Source organism: Miscanthus floridulus, chromosome 8, assembly GCF_019320115.1.
Source record: "Miscanthus floridulus cultivar M001 chromosome 8, ASM1932011v1, whole genome shotgun sequence".
Classification (NCBI taxonomy): domain Eukaryota; kingdom Viridiplantae; phylum Streptophyta; class Magnoliopsida; order Poales; family Poaceae; genus Miscanthus; species Miscanthus floridulus.
In genome coordinates, this window is record NC_089587.1 from 163,596,915 (window position 1) to 163,614,473 (window position 17,559).

A 17,559-nucleotide genomic window follows, 5' to 3' on the forward strand; every position below is an offset into this window, starting at 1 on the left:
CAAGAAAGCACTCGGACGACGCTTGTTCCTGCTCGACGAGACTTGAAGGAACAAGACGAGGCTTCCAGAACTCAATCATGAAGTGCTCGATGGCTTGTCGGTACGGAACCCACGGGATACCCCGCAAGGAAGAGAGAAGACCTAGTCTAATTAGGATTCTTCTCCTGTAATCTTAGTAGCAGTATTACTCTGTAATCCTACTAGGAACTCTCATTGTAAACCGACTAGGACTCTGGCCTCCTGACTATATAAAGGAGGGCAGGGTTCCTTGGATCAAGAGTTCAGAACAACAATCGTACAACACAACACTTTACAATCAATCCAACGCAAAGGCTAACACCGACTGGACGTAGGGCTATTACTCGATCAAAGATCGAGGGTTCGAACCAGGATAAATCGACTGTCTCTTGCGTTAACCGTCGAGTTCTGCATACGCTGAAGCCCGAACATACTGCCCCGGGACCCCCGTGGCAGGCTATCGGTGGTTAAACATCGACAGTGACCTCGCGCGACGAGGCGGCGCGACTGTGCGGGCGTGGGGGAGCACGTCGCGGTGGTGCGGGGGCAGTGGTGGTGGAAAGGAAGGCTGGCAAGAGGCGCGGTTGAGAGGAAGGCGTGCAGGAGGCACGATGGAGCACGGTCACGGAGTGCAGTAACGATGATGCGTGAGTTTTTTTTAAACTGCGGCGACTGGAGGGGAGCAGAGGGAGCGGATAGGAACAGATAGGATAGATAGCCTTCTGGGCGTCAGGTCCACCAACAGGAGCGTCCGGCGCTGAGTCGCGGACAGCCGTCTGATTCCTAGCATTACCATTTTGACAAAGATACACTGCCAAAATTCGTTGAAGTTTCAGGTTTCTCAACTGTAGTTGCTTTTAACAGTATCTCCTGAAATACTTCGAGAATGATGGTATCAAAGTAAATTGGAAGAGTTGTCCGGCTGATGGTTTTTGCGGCTGATAAGCCGGCTGATGATGTTTTGTTGTGAGAAAAATACTGTACCATGGCTGGCTAGGTTGATAAGTTCAAAAGAAGGTTCTTCACAATTAGAATCTCCCGGCTTATCAGCCGTGATACAGTGTTTTTCTTTCACAGTAAAACAGCATCAGTCGGCTTATCAGCCGAAAAAAACCATCAGCCGAACATTATTGAAAAAACGCGGATGAAATAATCCAACACGGGGTGATTTCTGAAAAAAACACAGATGAAAGAAATCAGCACGGGGTGATTTTAGAAACATTTTGCTATTGGAGAGGTTGAAACTAAATGTTAGGCCATTCATGTGTTTTAAGAGTGTCACATGAGCAAGAAGGTGGCCTTTAAGAGTCACTTTTATGAAGCTGCAAAGCATTATGGTGAGAAGAACATAAGTTTTCTGATTGGTGATGTTACGGACACACAGGGTGCTTTCCTGGTTTCCTTTAGAAACTTGCACTATTTTGCCTTGTAGCTTTTTAGTTCCTACGGTTTTCATCTAATCACTTTCTAGTGGAAACCCTGCAGTATTTTGGGCTGAAAGAAAGTGAAGTGCCCTTCCTCTTCATACAAGCATCTTCTGCAAGATATATCAAACCAACTGTGGAGCCTGATCAAATCTTACCCTGGTTGAAAGAGTACACAGTAAGGCCTATTTTGATGCGACATCCCTTATCTTCTGTTTACCATGCATCCATATTCTTATTAAGTGATCTTGTATTGGCTTGAAGTCATTTTTTCCCCACGATTCTACGGAGGTTTGTTCATGTAGGATGGTACCTTATTTTTTAGTTTCTCTTAACCTGTCTTTGGCTTTTTGTTCATGTAGGATGGTACCTTATTTTCAGTTTCTCTTAACCTGTCTTTGGATTTTTGTTCATGTAGGATGGTACCTTATTGCCACACATTAAGTCAGATCCGATTCCAGCGGTTAAAGATCCACCGGTTAAGGTTGTTGTTGCCAATAGTCTTAATGCTGCGGTTTCAACTCTGGAAAAAATGGTTTGTTGTTTACAACTGGTTTCATAAGGAAGTTGTTGTTTGCATAGTCAAGTCTTTTACTAATAAGGGATGCTATCCGTAATTGGTATATTTTTCTGTAGTGCTGCTTGAGTTATGCGCCATGGTGTGGCCATTGTCAGAAGCTGGCCCCAGTCTTGGATGAAGTTGCAGTTTCTTTGGAGAAGATGAAGATGTGATCATTGCTAGATGCTGATTTGATCGTGTTTTCTTCATTGCTTTGCTTCCATTTCATATATATTTACAATGAGCATGCTTTATAGTGCTTCTTGTGCAGCTATTTTGCAATTCAGCTGTAGCCTGTAGAACAATAAGAAGATATATTATTAAGAATGAACTTAAGAAACCGTAAATCTTAGATTTCATTTTAGGATCTAGAACCTTAAGACAATACTGCCGAAGATCACAGGATCCTTTTGCCATTTTCAAAACTAATTCCATGCCTGAAGCTCAGGTTGATATTTGTTTTGCTTGGGTACATTCATCGACCTAAATTTCTTTGCCTCCGCAGGATGGCACCACTAACGACATACCATCGGATTTCGCAGTTGAGGGCTATCCAACCATGTATTTCTACTCGTCCGCTGGAAACCTCCTTTCATATGAAGGCGGGAGGACAGCTGCGGACATCATTGATTTCATAAAAAAGAACAAAGGCTCCAGACCAGGTGAAGCCGCTGTAGTGGATGGTGTAGTTGAAAGTGTTGCCGTGGAGGATGAAGGAACAGCATCATCAAGTATTACCAAGGTGCGTATCGCTCAAGATCCTACATCTGGAAGCCCCTGTATTTTGCAGTGCTTCCCTTGATACCCAACTAATCGAAGCCTAAAATGTAAAATGCATGTGTTTAATAGGGGAGACTGAGGAGCTTTTCACCAGCAATGTCCCTGTTTAAAGCTGGAGCTAGGCGTGTAAAGTAATGAGACGCAGCACACGGCAGTTTCAGGACACACAGTTCACAAGTTTCAGAATTGCAGGAACACGAGATGTACCCACTGGTTCTTTGTATCTTTTGCTAAAATTTTGATGTCGTAGCGTCAGTACATTACTTCGGTCCGATTTATGAAGTCAGGTGGACCTTTTTCAGCCCTTGTTTAGTTGGACCCTAAAATCCAAAAAGTTGCTACAGTACCTGTCACATCGAATGTTTGCGGCCCGTGTATGGAGCATTAAATGTAGACGAAAAGAAAAACTAATTGCACAGTTTGGTGGGAAATTGCGAGACGAACGTTTTAAGCCTAATTAGTCAATGTTTGGATACTATTTACCAAATAAAAACGAAGGTGCTACAGTAGCCTTAAAATCCAAATTTCGCGAACTAAACAAGGGCTTAGTCAGCCTCTGCCAGACTCAAATTAAAAGGTCCTGAAAAAGTGAAAAATTCCAAAGGTGAGCTCGTTTGTTGAGACTTGAGAGGATACTGAATTGTCTGAATCGGTGAGCAATCCAATCCGCTGGACTCGACCAGATTGTTGAGATCTCAGCTACTGCCGTAGTGCTGTACCTTTCTGACTCCTCTGGTCCCCTATTATCAGTACGGCGTCCGTGACAGTGATGCACTCTGAATCTACACCCGGGAAATGCTTAGCTCTCGGGTCTTCTCGTGAGTAAATGGTATGCTCAGGTGCACTCTCCTAGCATCATTTCTGGACAAGAATCACATGGTGTGGCCCATGCGTTTTGGCCCAGACGCACCATTTGATCTAGATGAGGGTTTCTGAAACAAGATTCTTTGACATTTGGGAAAAATCAAAACGACTAATGGCAGGGATTGCAAGGTATATACGTACTATTAGCCTATTCGGCAGACCGTGGTTTGGTATGAGAGAAAAATATTATTCCAGCACGATCGTATACGAGCAAACGAACAGGCTATATAATAGTAGTAGCAAACTGTAAGGCCTGCTAGAATTTCCTCGAATGCCTACTATCTATTCTACTACTTCTGTTTCTAATATGGACTGTTGCAACAAATGCAGCATCGCCTTATTAGTTATTAGGTAGCTTCTTCCAATCTTCCGTGCTTCCATGTAGCAGCACTTTGACTGGCGGCGGCAAAGTGCTCCGTCAGAAAATAATCCCACTAATGAACACGCACTGATGGGCATGGCCCTGCTGCGTGCTGTACTGCTGCCGTCGCCGGCGGGCCACCGCTTGCGCTTGGTGATGGCGAAATCATTCACAGGCAGGCTTGCGTTGCGCTGGCGGCTGGCTTGGCTGGCCGCTGGCGCCGTAGAACTAAACGTACCTAGGCCATGTTTTTCAACCTGATGAATAGTACTACTTTTGTCTTATTTGGCAAATATTGTCCAATCGTGGACCAACTAGGCTCAAAAGATTCATCTCGTGATTTCCAACTAAACTGTGTAATTAGTTATTTTTTTTTACCTACATTTAATACTTCATGCAAGCGGCTAAAAATTGATGTGATGGAGAGAGAGTGAAAAAACTTGGAATTTTGAAGGGAACTAAGGGCGTGTTTAGTTCCGAAAATTTTTAGCTTCGGCTACTGTAGCATTTTTGTTTGTATTTGACAAAAATTGTCCAATTATGGACTATTTAGGCTTAAAAGATTCGTCTCACGATTTCTCGACTAACTGTGTAATTAGTTTTTTTTCGTCTACATTTAGTACTCCATGCATGTGCCGTAAGATTGGATATGACGGTTACTATGCAAAAAAAAAATTTACTTTTGGGTGGAACTAAACGGGGCCTAAACAAGGCCCTACAGCTCCGCCGTCGCAATCACGCCGGTCGTTGGCTGTCGCTGTCGCTGTCCCCTGGCCATTGGCCTCCTCTTTCCCACTCTAGTGCTAGGCCTTGTTTAGATTACCCCAAAATTCCAAGTTTTTTCACTCTCTCTCCATCACATCAATTTTTAGCCACTTGCATGGAGCATTAAATGTAGGTAAAAAAAAACTAATTGCACAGTTTAGTTGGAAATCACGAGATGAATCTTTTGAACTTAGTTGGTCCACGATTGGACAATATTTACCAAATAAGACGAAAGTGCTACTATTCATCGGGTTGAAATTTTTCTCAATCTAAACAAGGCCCTAGTTAGGCCTAGTGCTAGTGCATGAGAATCATTCATTCATCACACACACTGACACAGCTTCTTTCTCGCCACTACTTGTGTTGTGCATTATATTCAGACAAAATTAAAGGAGGCACTTTGTTTATCATTGCCACATAACAACGCTGGTGGTAGCTGCCGCTTTGTTTTGTACTATATTATCTTGACAAATAATTAGCAATGCTGTCTTTCCCTTTAATTACCACACACACATCTTATCTACAGTTTGCACGGATCTGCTCACGCGCTCTCACACATGTGACATGCCAATATGCCATGCCAGCACCTCATCAAAAGATAAAAATACATGCATCAGATTCACTGTAGATATTTACTAAACCCTACTCTGTTCTTGTTCATGGAGAGGAACAGCCGAACAGGTAGTACAGACACTTTTGTTAACTAATCATGCATCTAGCTAGGTTTTGTTGTTGACGAAACAAAAACAAGGAACTGTAATTGCCGTACGTACGTAAAAAATCTGCAAATCAGTGAGCAGGAAATCAAGTGAGCGGTCCTGATCATGGCACGTAGAGGCTGCTGTGGCTGCGGGACGACGACGGCGCCGTCTTGTCGACGGCGAAGAGCCTCCGGAACAGCCTGAGCAGGAGGGCCCACCCGGCCGCCGCCCCGCGGCCGCCCCGCCGGCGGCGGGCGGCGCCGCAGAACTGGCCCGCCCCGCCTGCGCGCGACGACGCGCGCAGCATCGTGGGCGCGCACCCGTACCCGCGCCGCTGCTCCGCGGGGGACGACGCCGACGTCTCCTGGTCGGACGACTCGTCGGCGGCGGCGCCCGACGACGGCGGCGAGTAGTTGCAGAGGTACCAGCGGTCGTCGTCGGACGGGTCGTCGTCCGGACCTCCCGCTGACACCTTGATGTTGATGCCGGCGGCGGACTTGGAGCGGCGGCCTCGGTCCCGGTGCCGCAGGACGAGGTCCTCGTTGAAGCTCTCCCACAGCTTGTCCATCCGCTCCGCGTCGGCCAGCGCCGCGGCGCGCTGCTTGTCGTCGTCCACGTCAGCGGCCGCCACGGCGCGCTGCTTCGGTTGCGGCGGCGGCCCCGCGTGGCCGGCGACGCTCCTTGACTCCGGCGCCGGCGCTGTCGCGATGGACCTGGTGCTGCTGGTGGTGGTGATTGTAGCTTCCCATAGCCGATCCATCCTGTCCTCGTCAGCAGCGACACGATGGTCCTCCTCCTCTGCCACGGCGCTGCGCTCTTGTTCGTCGTCCGCCGTCACGGTCGGGGACGACGGCGGCGCCGTGGTCGTCGTCGTCGTCTTGGGAACGGAGCCCGCGAACGGCCACAGAGGGGAGGCCGCGGCGAGGTTGGGAAGCGCAGGGAGCTGGAGCAGGTGCGGCACCGCCGTGTCGTCGTCGCGGCCGAGCTGCCTTTCTGGCGCCGTTGTCCCCGGCGCGGCGGCGGCGGCAACGGTGGGGAAGGTGAAGTCGTCGTCGTCGTCCATCGCGCGATGGGAATATGGCGTATGGGTATGGGTATGGACTGCTCCTGCTGCGTCGCTCGCGCGCTGAAGGCAGAGGCAGAATGAGTGAGAGTGGCTGCTGTTGAGGACTGGACTGGCCGGGGGCTGGTGGTACAGGCTTGGTCGATGGAACAGTGTACGGCAGATCTGGCATGCGGGGCGGGGCCCAGCAGAAGTGCACGGCGGCGGGTGGGCGGCCCGCGCGTGTCACTCGCCGTGGAGGAGCACAGAGTACTCGTGTGGACACTGGGCACTCGGAGTCAGAGCCAGAGCTAGAAGGAGTGCCGACTGCAGTCTGCAGAACCAGCTCATGGAACCTTCTTCGCCGATCTGGCAGCAGCATCTCAGCGCGTGTTTAGTTTAAGGAAGTTGGAATTTGGAGCTACCGTAGCACTTTCGTTTTTATTTGATAATTAGTATTTAATTATAGACTAATTAGGCTCAAAACGTTCGTCTCGCAATTTCCCACTAAACTGTGCAATTAGTTTTTTTTTTGTCTACATTTAATGCTTCATACATAGGCCGCAAACATTCGATGTGATAGGTACTGTAGTACTTTTTGAAAATTTAGGGCGCGTTTAGTTGGTGCCTGATTCGGGGCCGACCGAATTGGTGGAGACACTGTAGCTACAGTACATTTTGTTTTTATTTGGTAATAATTGTCCAACTATTGACTAATTAGACTCAAAACGTTCGTCTCGTAAAGTACAACCAAACTGTGCAATTAGTTTTTAATTTCGTCAACATTTAGTACTCCATGCATGTACTGCAAGTTTGATGTGATGGGAATCTTCTTTTTGCATAGTGTCAAAGTTGGGAAATTGGGGGAACTAAACAAGGGCTTAGGGTGAAACTAAACAAGGCTCGTGCTTCGCTGATCCCACCTGGAGTCTGGAATCTGCAGTTGCTTGTCTCTGCTCTGCCAGGGCCCAGGGGTACGTTGGTGTACGACGCATACACGCCTGGAGCAGGATGCGGTGCATGCGTACGAGTACTGCGTGGTACAGTACAGGTAGCAGACTCGACGCCTGGGCGTCGGATGGTTGGCCGCACGTACTACTCCCACATCCGTCGGCCGTCCAGCTGGCGTACAGGTGTCTCCAATCCCGACGGTGCGCCAGCTCGGCGTTAGTCACGTCGCGATTTCGCACTGACTGACGAGAGACGACAGTTCGGCGGCCGCCCACAATCGCCGCCTGCCAAAAACAGGAGCTGGCTGATCCACGGTTGATGCATTCCTGGAAAATGGAAATACCCAATAATTTGTAGCAAAAAATAGTGTATATACTCCGTAGTAGGTATATACGTATCTCTAGTGTATATAATGAGGCTTACAATTCTCTTCATCTATATATGTTGTATGCAAATGCAGGATATGATATGAAATTGGTAAAATCCAGTGGATATGTATTGTCCTCAAATTTTATGTGGATAATCCAATGTTTGAAGTAGGATATCCGATTGCCTAGACTAAAAACCAAAAGAATTCATGAAAGCTTCTTGCTAGTTGAGATATCTCATTTTCTAATGTGGTTGTTTTATGAGCTAAAATATGAATTGAAAACTTGTTGGCTAATAACTTATCAGTTGTGAGTGTGTATACCCTGGTATGTGCTAATTGTGTCGGTATGATAAACACAAAATGGACCGTAATGCAAGATTTTGTGTACTAGTTGCCATTGCCACTTTACTAAATTATTAATAGTTCTTGATAAACATATAATACTCATATTACTTGACTATTTAAATCCGTCTTGGATCCGATTTCGCTTCGTCTCCGTACCATTTTGGACATTAAAAATAAGTTAGATCTGCATCCTTATGTTATCTACTCCAATTCAATTACCATAAAAGAAAATAGATTAGGATATGTGAGAGAATATTTGCTTCGATCCAAAGCGTTTTCATTTTCATCCTTACTAGCGCGCAACCATGCAAGGGCAAATTGCCCATGAGCTGCCGCTCATTTCTAGGCTTGGTCGTCAGGTGTCTAAGGACCATTGTTTGCCTAAAAGGCCATTTAATCCGTTTAAACAACATTTAAATGGTAAACAAAGACCACCCGTGTCTTTTAAGCTCTAAATGGAGAATTAAACGATTGGACCATTTAAACCTGTTTAAACTGAAACGTGATTAGATGAGCTAAAACCATTTAACTCACCATTTAGTCTATAGAAAGATTATGACTACCTCATTTGCCACCCAATTAATTAACATCGTAAGTATATGAGGTAGAGTGGGATTTAGTTTTTTTTACAAAAAAAAAATTGGGTAGAATACTTATTTTTTACATGTGTAAATATGTATATGTATACTTTCTAGCACATTTGACTTTTACATAAATGAATATGTATATTTTAGTGTTACTATACAAAAGCGTTTACCTCCATTTAAACACCGTCTAAAAGGCTTAAACACTACCCAAAGGGTGCCCGATTGTTTACCGTTTAACATTTAGGACAACGTTGCTAAGGATATATTTGTTTTAGCTTTTCACTTGCTTCTGTCATAAGTTAAAACAAACAACCTATAGTTGTTGAGCTGACTTTTAAAATGGTTATTTGGACTGCTGCCATTACAATTTTTCAACTTTTGAGATATGTCATTACAATTCATCTATTTAGAACCGTGCCATTATAATTCTTTGGTTACATGAAATATACCACTTTGTACGCTTTCCAAGACGTTAGGTCCACCTGGAGTTAACTGTATTCTTGTATTGCCCTAGATACCCCCACCACTTCTCTCTTTCTGTATTCACTGACATACCGGCCCCACACGTCATCCCCTTCGTCTCCATCTTCATCCATGACGACAAGGGTGACGTCCACAAGATAGAGCGACCTGTCTTCATCCCTACCGATGTCGGAGGAGCTCGGCCTCGACTACCCGCCTACCTAGCTACGCTCACGGGTCTGGCACGTGGCAGCGTGGGTTCTACGGTTGTCGACCTCACGTCAACGTCATGCCTCCACGGCGCCATGACCGATCGCGACAAGTTCTTCCACGCGACATGCCACTGCAGAGCACAGCATCACGCGGCAGCTGCCTGTTCTCACTTGTGCTGCTTCCAGCGCTGCCGCACGTCGCTCCACATCGAGCTCAGGCATAGCCGCCGCCATGCTAGCTCTCCGTGCCGGTCATCGACCTCTCCTCGACACGGCACCCGCGGCCGGCGTGCAGTGAGGTGGGAGGCTTCCGCTGGGGCTGGGAGTCGCAGAAGCGGCCGACGGCACGGGGTAGGCGAGCTGCGAGTTGCGGCCATGGCGTCAGACCGTCAGTGTTGAAAGCTCTAGTTTGGTTTTGGTGAATTGATGAAACCCTAAGTGCTAACCTAGTTTATCAAAAGTGGTTATGAGATAGGTAGCACTAGTCCAAGTGGTGGAGCAAATGAAGATCATGACATGATGATGGTGATGCCATGGTAATGATCAAGTGCTTGGACTTGAAAAGAAGAAAGAGAAAAACAAAAGGCTCAAGGCAAAGGTATAAATGGTAGAAGCCATTTTGTTTTGGTGATCGAGACACTTAGTGAGTGTGATCACATTTAGGATCGATAGCCATACTATTAAGAGGGGTGAAACTCGTATCGAAATGCGGTTATCAAAGTGCCACCAGATGCTCTAACTCATTGCATATGCATTTAGGATCTAGTAGAGTGCTAACACCCTTGAAAATGCTTGTGAAAATATGCTAACACATGTGCACTAGGTGATACATTTGGTGGTTGGCACATTTGAGCAAGGGTTAGAAACTTCACCGGCGGAGTGTCCGCCCGTAGAGTGTGGATAGTCTGACGGTACCACTGGCGCCCTATACAGAAAAGACAGGGGTTCACAGAGTGACCAGACGCTGGTGGTGCAGTGACCGGACGCTGGGTTCAGAGTCCGGTCAGTGACAGCAGTAAGCACACGGTCTCGGTCTTGTGACCAGACGCTAGCGTGTAAACTGATCGGACGCTCATGGTCTGAGTCCGGTCAGTGCTGACGTACGCTGACGTGAGGCGCACAGAGGAAACGTTGAGTGACCGGACGCCGGGTGAGTCCGGTCGAGCATGACCGGACGCGTCCGGTCGTGAAATTTCGCGTTTGGAACCTTACTGGAAACGACCGGATGCTGGGGTCCTGCGTTCGGTCACTTTCTAACTGACACGTCCGGTCATCACTTGACCGTTGAGATCAGGCGATCGGCGTTTGAAGCCGATGACACGTGGCAAGCATCGGGCGACCGGACGCTGGGGTCGAACTAGAAACTACCCTAATGCTTAGTCTATTCTAAAGCTACAAAAATTATAGTGAGCACATAATAATACAATGAAGTTACCATAAAAATTTCAGGACTAAAGCTATCACCAATTTACCACAAAAATTCCTACAATAATTCTCCTAACAATATTAATCATTTTTAAATGATTTAATAGCTCCTGGTATCAACATGTACATATATGAACTAAATATACTAGCAGATAGGGCATAATTTTTAGAACTTAATAAAATTTATTTCATAATTTTTGGACACCTACATGATTTACCAAAGATCAGCTCAAAAATTATATTAGAAAACTATTTCTAATTCCTTATGAAAAAGAAAATCGAATTCTCCCGCACGGCCCACGTGACGTAGCGCACGGGCGCGCGAGCGCGCTGTGGCCCACGCAACACCGATCCACGCACGCGAGGCGGCCCGCGGCGAGGAAGCCCACGCACGCTGGTGTTTTTACAGAAATGCCCTCGTGTTATCCTCTATTAACACGATGACTATGCGTACTATTTCTACAGATAGCGTTTATGCAAAAAGACCATCGTATTAACCCCTCTACGCATCAGAGAGGTCCCCGACGCCTCCACGCTCGTCGGTGCGGCATTGGCCGGCACTGGGCCGCTACGCCGGCTAACTGGGGATCCCCTCGACCCATCTAGAGGACAGATGCTCACCTACGGGACAACGCTCAATAATGGGCAACGACTCGGAGATCGGAGACGAAGCAGAGCGACCTCCCCACGTCGGCGAACAACCTGCGGTGGCGGCAATGATGTTTCGGTGAGCCACGACACTAAGGGAGTAGTAGAGGTAGTAGTTGAGCATCAGTGACTCACCAACGACCTAGCCGAGGCGATAGTTTGGCCGAAGACGCCCCGAGCAAGGCTGGCCACGTACGCGTGGTGAGCTCGGCGACGAGCCGCGGAGGACACGACCATGTTAGAAGTGTTGGAACAACTGTAGGGGTACGACTCAAGTGCACATGGCGAGGAGGGGTTCGAGGCGAGTCTAGCAGTGCAGCCAATTTGGCCCGAGGTGGTCAGATGAGGGCTGCCCTCGGTGATGGGCGAACTCGGCCCTATCGGCACATCGGCGGGGAAAAGCTCCAAAATTGAAGCTCGACCGGCACCATTCAAGTCGAGGTGGGGGTGGGTAGCTAAGCAGCTGTGTCACGAAGCCAGCAATGCGACGAATCAACTTGAGGTGATCTCTCCCTGATGAAATTAATGGCGTGGCTCGACGACGGCAGCAGAGGGAGAAAGAGAGAAAGAGAGAGATGGGGCTTGGCTCGTCCTTGCCTTGGGGGGACGTGAGCGATGTGATCATGACACCCACGCGTAGGCGCTGAAAGGATCAAGATGCCCAAGAGGGGGGGGTGAATTGGGCTAATTCTAAATTTCTTTGCAATAATTAAATCCAATGGTTAGCCTAATTAATCCCTTGTGCCTAGAAAGTGTTTCTAATGTTCTACCGCACAAAGAGTCTTGCAACCTAAGTTCCAATCCTACTCTAGCATGGCAATTCTATGAATGTAAAGACAAGTATTGAATTGCTCAAAGTAAATGCTCAAAGTAAAGAGAGAAGGAGGAACGCGGCGATGTTTTGTCAAGATATCGGAGAGTCGCCACTCTCCACTAGTCCTTGTTGGAGCACCCACGCAAGGGTGTAGCTCCCCCTTGATCCATGCAAGGGTCAAGTGCTCTCTACGGGTTGATTCTTTGACACTCCGTCGCGGTGAATCACCCACAACCGCTCACAACTTGAGTTAGGTCATCCACAAGCTCCGTTGGATGATCACCAAGCTCCCAATCACCACCCCAAGCCATCTAGGTGATGACGATCACCAAGAGTAACAAGCATGAACTCTCACTTGACCACGACAAGTCTAATAAGAAGGGTGGATGCACACTTTGCTACTCTTGATCTCACTAATGAGGGCTCTTTTTGGGATTCTCAAATCTCAAGCACCTCACTAGGACCTTGCTCTTCTTGGCACTCCCAAAGGTGTTTCTCAGCTGTTGAAATGAGCAAAAGTACCCCCACACACGAATGGAGGAAGTATTTATAACATGGGCTGAAAAATGAACCGTTATGTGCCTCTGCGGGGTGACCGGACGCTCCTGGTCAAGTTGACCGGACGCGCCGGTCAGTTCACCCTGAATTCCAGTGATCAAATAGTGACTGGACGCTGGACAGCGTCCGGTCAGCACTGACCGGACGCGTCCGATCAGTGATTTTCCCTCTCTGAACCTTACTGGAGTCGACCGGACGCTGGCCCTCAGCGTCCGGTCACTTCACCTCTCAGCGTCCGGTCACTTCTAGATGACTTCACCTTGATCAAATGAGCTGAACCGGACTCTGCGCCAGCGTCCGGTCACACCGAATCCAGCGTCCGGTCAGTATTTGACCCTCCATTCACTTCCAACTTTCGAACGTACGTGAATGAAGTTTGCTCCAATGGATCTAAGGGCTTTTTAGGAGCTACCTAGTGCTAGGTTTAGCAAGTGTGCACCACACCTAACCCACTAGACTCACCTAGGTCAAGCTACCCGTCCATACCCCCCTTAATAGTACGGCCAAAGGAAAAACAAAGTCCTAAACTACTCTAAGTGTCTCTTCAACACCAAACGACACTTAGAACTAGTCCATCCTTAACCTTGTCGTCCATCCTTTGAAAACCGAAAACGATTTCCATCGTAGGGGCATGACCACCATGATAGCCCAATCGATCTCCATTACCATGACCTAACTTAATTGCCTCTGCAAAACACACGTTAGTCATAGTAATCATAGTATTGTCATTAATCACCGAAACCCAACTAGGGGCCTAGATGCTTTCAATCTCCCCCTTTTTGGTGATTGATGACAATACCACCTCGAGTATGTGAAAGAGTTGAGGTTTTTAACATGCTTGGTTCATATAAGCTTTTGACAATAAGAACAAAAGAGTTAGGCAAGCTTATATGACCCAAGCCAACATGATGTACTCAAAAGATATGAAATAAGCATGAGTACAAGTAATAAAGCTCATTTGTATCGGAGTAAAACGCGGAAGCAAAGCAAATGAGCATAGCACAAGTGATATGACATATAAATAATTCAAAGTAGAGAGCACACATGTCATATATCACGGTCACGTAGATATCACTATCACATAAATATAGTTTGATGCATAAAAGTAAACACACGAATGCATAATAGTGTATCACACATAAAACTCCAAATGTAATAGATAATCTAATAGATAAACTAAGCTCCCCCTAGATATGTCGCTCCCCCTAAGACTAACATACTCGATCCCTCTCCCCCTTTGGCGTCAAACACCAAAACCTAAGGGTCGGTCGGCGGGGCTGCAGCGGATGAGTCAGGCGCTGAGGTACGCGGAGCAAGCTGGAACTGAGTGCCATCATCATCTAACCAGAGCTCTGAGCAGTCTGACCCTTATAGCTAGAAGCGATGCTGAAGCGGTCTAGGTCAGATCAACAACTGGAGCTGCTGTAGACTATGCAGGTATGACTGGAGCAGCTGGCTCTGATGATGCCACTGAGGAAGGGAGCGTCTCTGTAGTCCTCGGTAATAGGTGCAACTATAGAAGGACCTAGGACATGCAAATATGGCAGAGTAGGTTGCCCTGTCAACTCACTGAAAGTCGCTCCAAGACTCCTGGAGACTGAAGTATCTAGCACTAGTAGCGAGGAAGTCTGAGCTAGTGTGAAGCCCGTCTAGAGAGGTGTGAACTGCGGGGCTAACACGAGCGAAGCAAACCACTAGGACACCTGCTCTATAGTGAAGCAAACTATGTTGGTGGCTATCCCTGGCTCTGAAGCCCACTAGGCTATAAAGCTAGAGTCATACAAGTGGTGACAGGCTGACCAAGCTGGGGTGAAGGCTATGGCGGTGGAACCCCAATAGCTGTCACTACATGCTGCATAAATCCAAGAAGCTGCTGCTGCATGAGGAGCTGCTGCTGATACATGGCTTGCTGCTGCTACTACCGCTGAAACTCATCCTATCGAGTCTGAAACTATGCAAAAGTGGTGGTGGTCTTTTGAGCCTGGCGAGCCTGATCATGCCTCATCTGCTCAAGTATGGCAAGTAGAGCGGGGTCTGTCTGCGGTGCAGGTGGAGCTAAACTAGAACTACTGGCCTCATGGTCATGTCGATGTGGAGGCATCTGAGGAATGTCCCGGTAGTCCTCATCTGAGCTGTCACTGGGGTCACTCTCGACCATCCCCTCCTACTGAGCATCAAGCTGCTCCTCCTCTATAGCTACTATGCCCCTGATAGTCTCATCCTGCTGAGCTACAGTCTTTGGCACCTTTGGACGTCGGCTCGGCTGGCTGGGTATCCTCACTGCACTATGGCGGATCATCTAAGTCATGTTATATGCAGGGAACTCTATAGTAGCACCACTGTACTCTACCAGCATCTCTGGTGGCCTCACAGTAACTACCCTGTGGATCTAGAAAGTAATCTAGTGAGCATATGACAGCTGCCTGTGCCCCCTGAACCCCTCTACAATAGTATCCTCCATCTCTGATAGAAGGAGATCCCAAATGTCAAACATTGTCTACTGCTATCAGAGAGTTCAGTAACCATAATTGTATGCGAGTCAAGCCCTCGCGATACCCCATCCTCGGAAGCAGTGTCCTCCTCATAATGGCATCAAGCACTCTAGCAGTGGGAGTGAGATCACTAGGTGTCCTGCTAGACCCCTCTCTGAATGGCTCTGTGAAGTAGTGGCGGACTAGATCTATAGGGGGCACCATACCACCATGAGGGCGTCTAGGGGGCACTGTCTATCCATAGCAAACCTCATGTAGCCAGACGGGCTGCTCCTGAAGCCTGAGTATCTCTCTAACCCTAGTGCTTGTCAGCCTGTAATCTCTGCCACTGAATGCAAAGTGTATAAATCTGTGCTGTAGGGTCAATCTAGAGAGAAGCATAGAACTAACGGACCCAAGATGGAATATATAAGCATATCCGTCCAAGTAAATCTGTCAGCCCTGGCAGGTAAGATAGGTAGGGGTGAATGTGCTCTCCAGCTGCTACAACAATGGTCTCAATGTTACACACCCTCTGAGATCTGAATACAGCCCCACTATTAAGATATGCATTATAGAAATCTTCCTGCAGAGGTGTGTAGAAACCCTCTGAAGCATGCTCATCCTGCCTCGGTGGAAACCACTGCTCAAAATCCACAAATCTGATCTGCTGAACCTGCTTGGCCATGGTGGCCCTCAAATCCAAGTGGGTCACTGGGGGTGGACCCTATGGTCTGGGCAGTGGACGTGAACCCCTCCACTAGGTCTCTAACCTTGGAGTGATTGGCACACGGGTACGACCAGAGTGGCAAAGCTGTGGCTAAGGTGTCTGCTCTGTCTCCATGGCCTGCTCTCCCTCCTAAGTCTGTGCTGCTGGCTGTGACTCCTGTTGTGACCCCCCCTAAGGCTGACTCTCATCCAAGACAACTCATCGTCCTGCAACCATGACAGTCCTAGCTGGACCACCATGACGGCACTCAACCTGCTCAAGTGCGGCCCTCGTAGATGGAGAGAGCTAATCTATGATCTGGACTCCACTCCTAGCACCTCCTACCTTTGTACGCTCCGCTGCTGCTGCAACTACGGCTGCTCTAGCTATATCTGCATCTAGATACTTCCGCTTCTTTGTTGCAAGCTTCTTCATCGCCTTGCCTTTTGGATCTACAGGCAAGCAAGGCGGGTGTCTCGGATCCTCATCACCGGGACCACCTCCAACATTCTTGACATGAACCATCTGATGGATCTGAAAAGAACAACTGCCGCTGACGAAGATCAACTGCGAACTGTCACTTCTGTGGCTTAGCCTCGATCCGTACTCGCGAGCTTGGCCCCGAGTTGACTGACAACTGCAAATAGGACCACAACGGCACCGACTTGCTGCACGATAGAATAGAGGGTATACAAATAATTTTAATTATTCGTCTAGAGATATGAAACCCTAAGAAAGCAAGCAATTAGATGCAAAATTAGAATCGAGGGCTTGCTACCTAACGAACCGGTGATCCGAAGAGAAGAGGAACGACACGCGAGGAACCACCGAATCGGCTAGGGTTAGGGTTGTAATGCGGCGAGGAAATGGCCATGGAGAGTGGTGTGGGCACAGGCAGCATTAGGGCAGGGCCTTGGTGGTGATAGGCGTGGACGACGCGGCTGCTGTGGGGGCACCATGGCTCGGGAGAGCGGGGAGACGCTGTGCGGCGGCGTGGAGCAAGACAGCGGTGCAGCTAGGGCAAGCGCGCGCGGTGGTGCTGGCGAGCTCGGTGGCTAGGGCACAGGAGTGCTGCGGCGTGGGCTCGGCTACTCTGTGGAGGAGGCACTGGCGCTGGGAGGTGAGTGTAGGCGCGGCGGAGCAAGATGGCGGCGCTAGAGGCGGTGGCTCGGCCAATGCAGCGTGGGCAAGGAAGCACGGTGGTGCGGCAAAGTCAGTAGGTTAGGTCAAAAGCACGCACGGCGATTTGGGTTATATGGGGGTCCCCTGACATGTCAAAAAAGGAAGCGGGGAAAAGAATTGAATCCCGCATGATTTCTACTGACCGGACTGCTCCGGTGTCAGCGACCGGACGCTGCCACCCTAGCGTCGGTCGATTCCAGAGAGGTCCAAATCCCCTAGAATCGCGACCGAACGCGTCCGGTGAACACCGACCAGACGCAGCCTAGAGTCCGATGCAAGCTGCCTTCATCGTCTTCGATCGACCGGACTGC

General features: G+C 48.4%; 1 protein-coding gene and 1 pseudogene across 1 annotated transcript; one reads left to right on the forward strand and one right to left on the reverse strand.

Moving 5' to 3' along the window:
- The first annotated feature begins 1,300 nt into the window (after window positions 1-1,300).
- Window positions 1,301-2,916, forward strand: LOC136470107 (protein disulfide isomerase-like 1-3; annotated as a pseudogene).
- A 2,279-nt stretch (window positions 2,917-5,195) lies between these two features.
- On the reverse strand, window positions 5,196-6,686 carry LOC136473898 (uncharacterized). Its single transcript, XM_066471530.1, has one exon. The coding sequence runs from the start codon at window positions 6,533-6,535 to the stop codon at window positions 5,594-5,596; it is 942 nt and encodes a 313-aa protein (XP_066327627.1). The 5' UTR covers window positions 6,536-6,686; the 3' UTR covers window positions 5,196-5,593.
- Between the last annotated feature and the right edge of the window lie 10,873 nt (window positions 6,687-17,559).

Coding starts and splice junctions, on each gene's coding strand:
- LOC136473898 (XM_066471530.1), bottom strand. CDS start 6,535: ATGGACGACGACGACGACTTCACCTTCCCCACCGTTGCCGCCGCCGCC.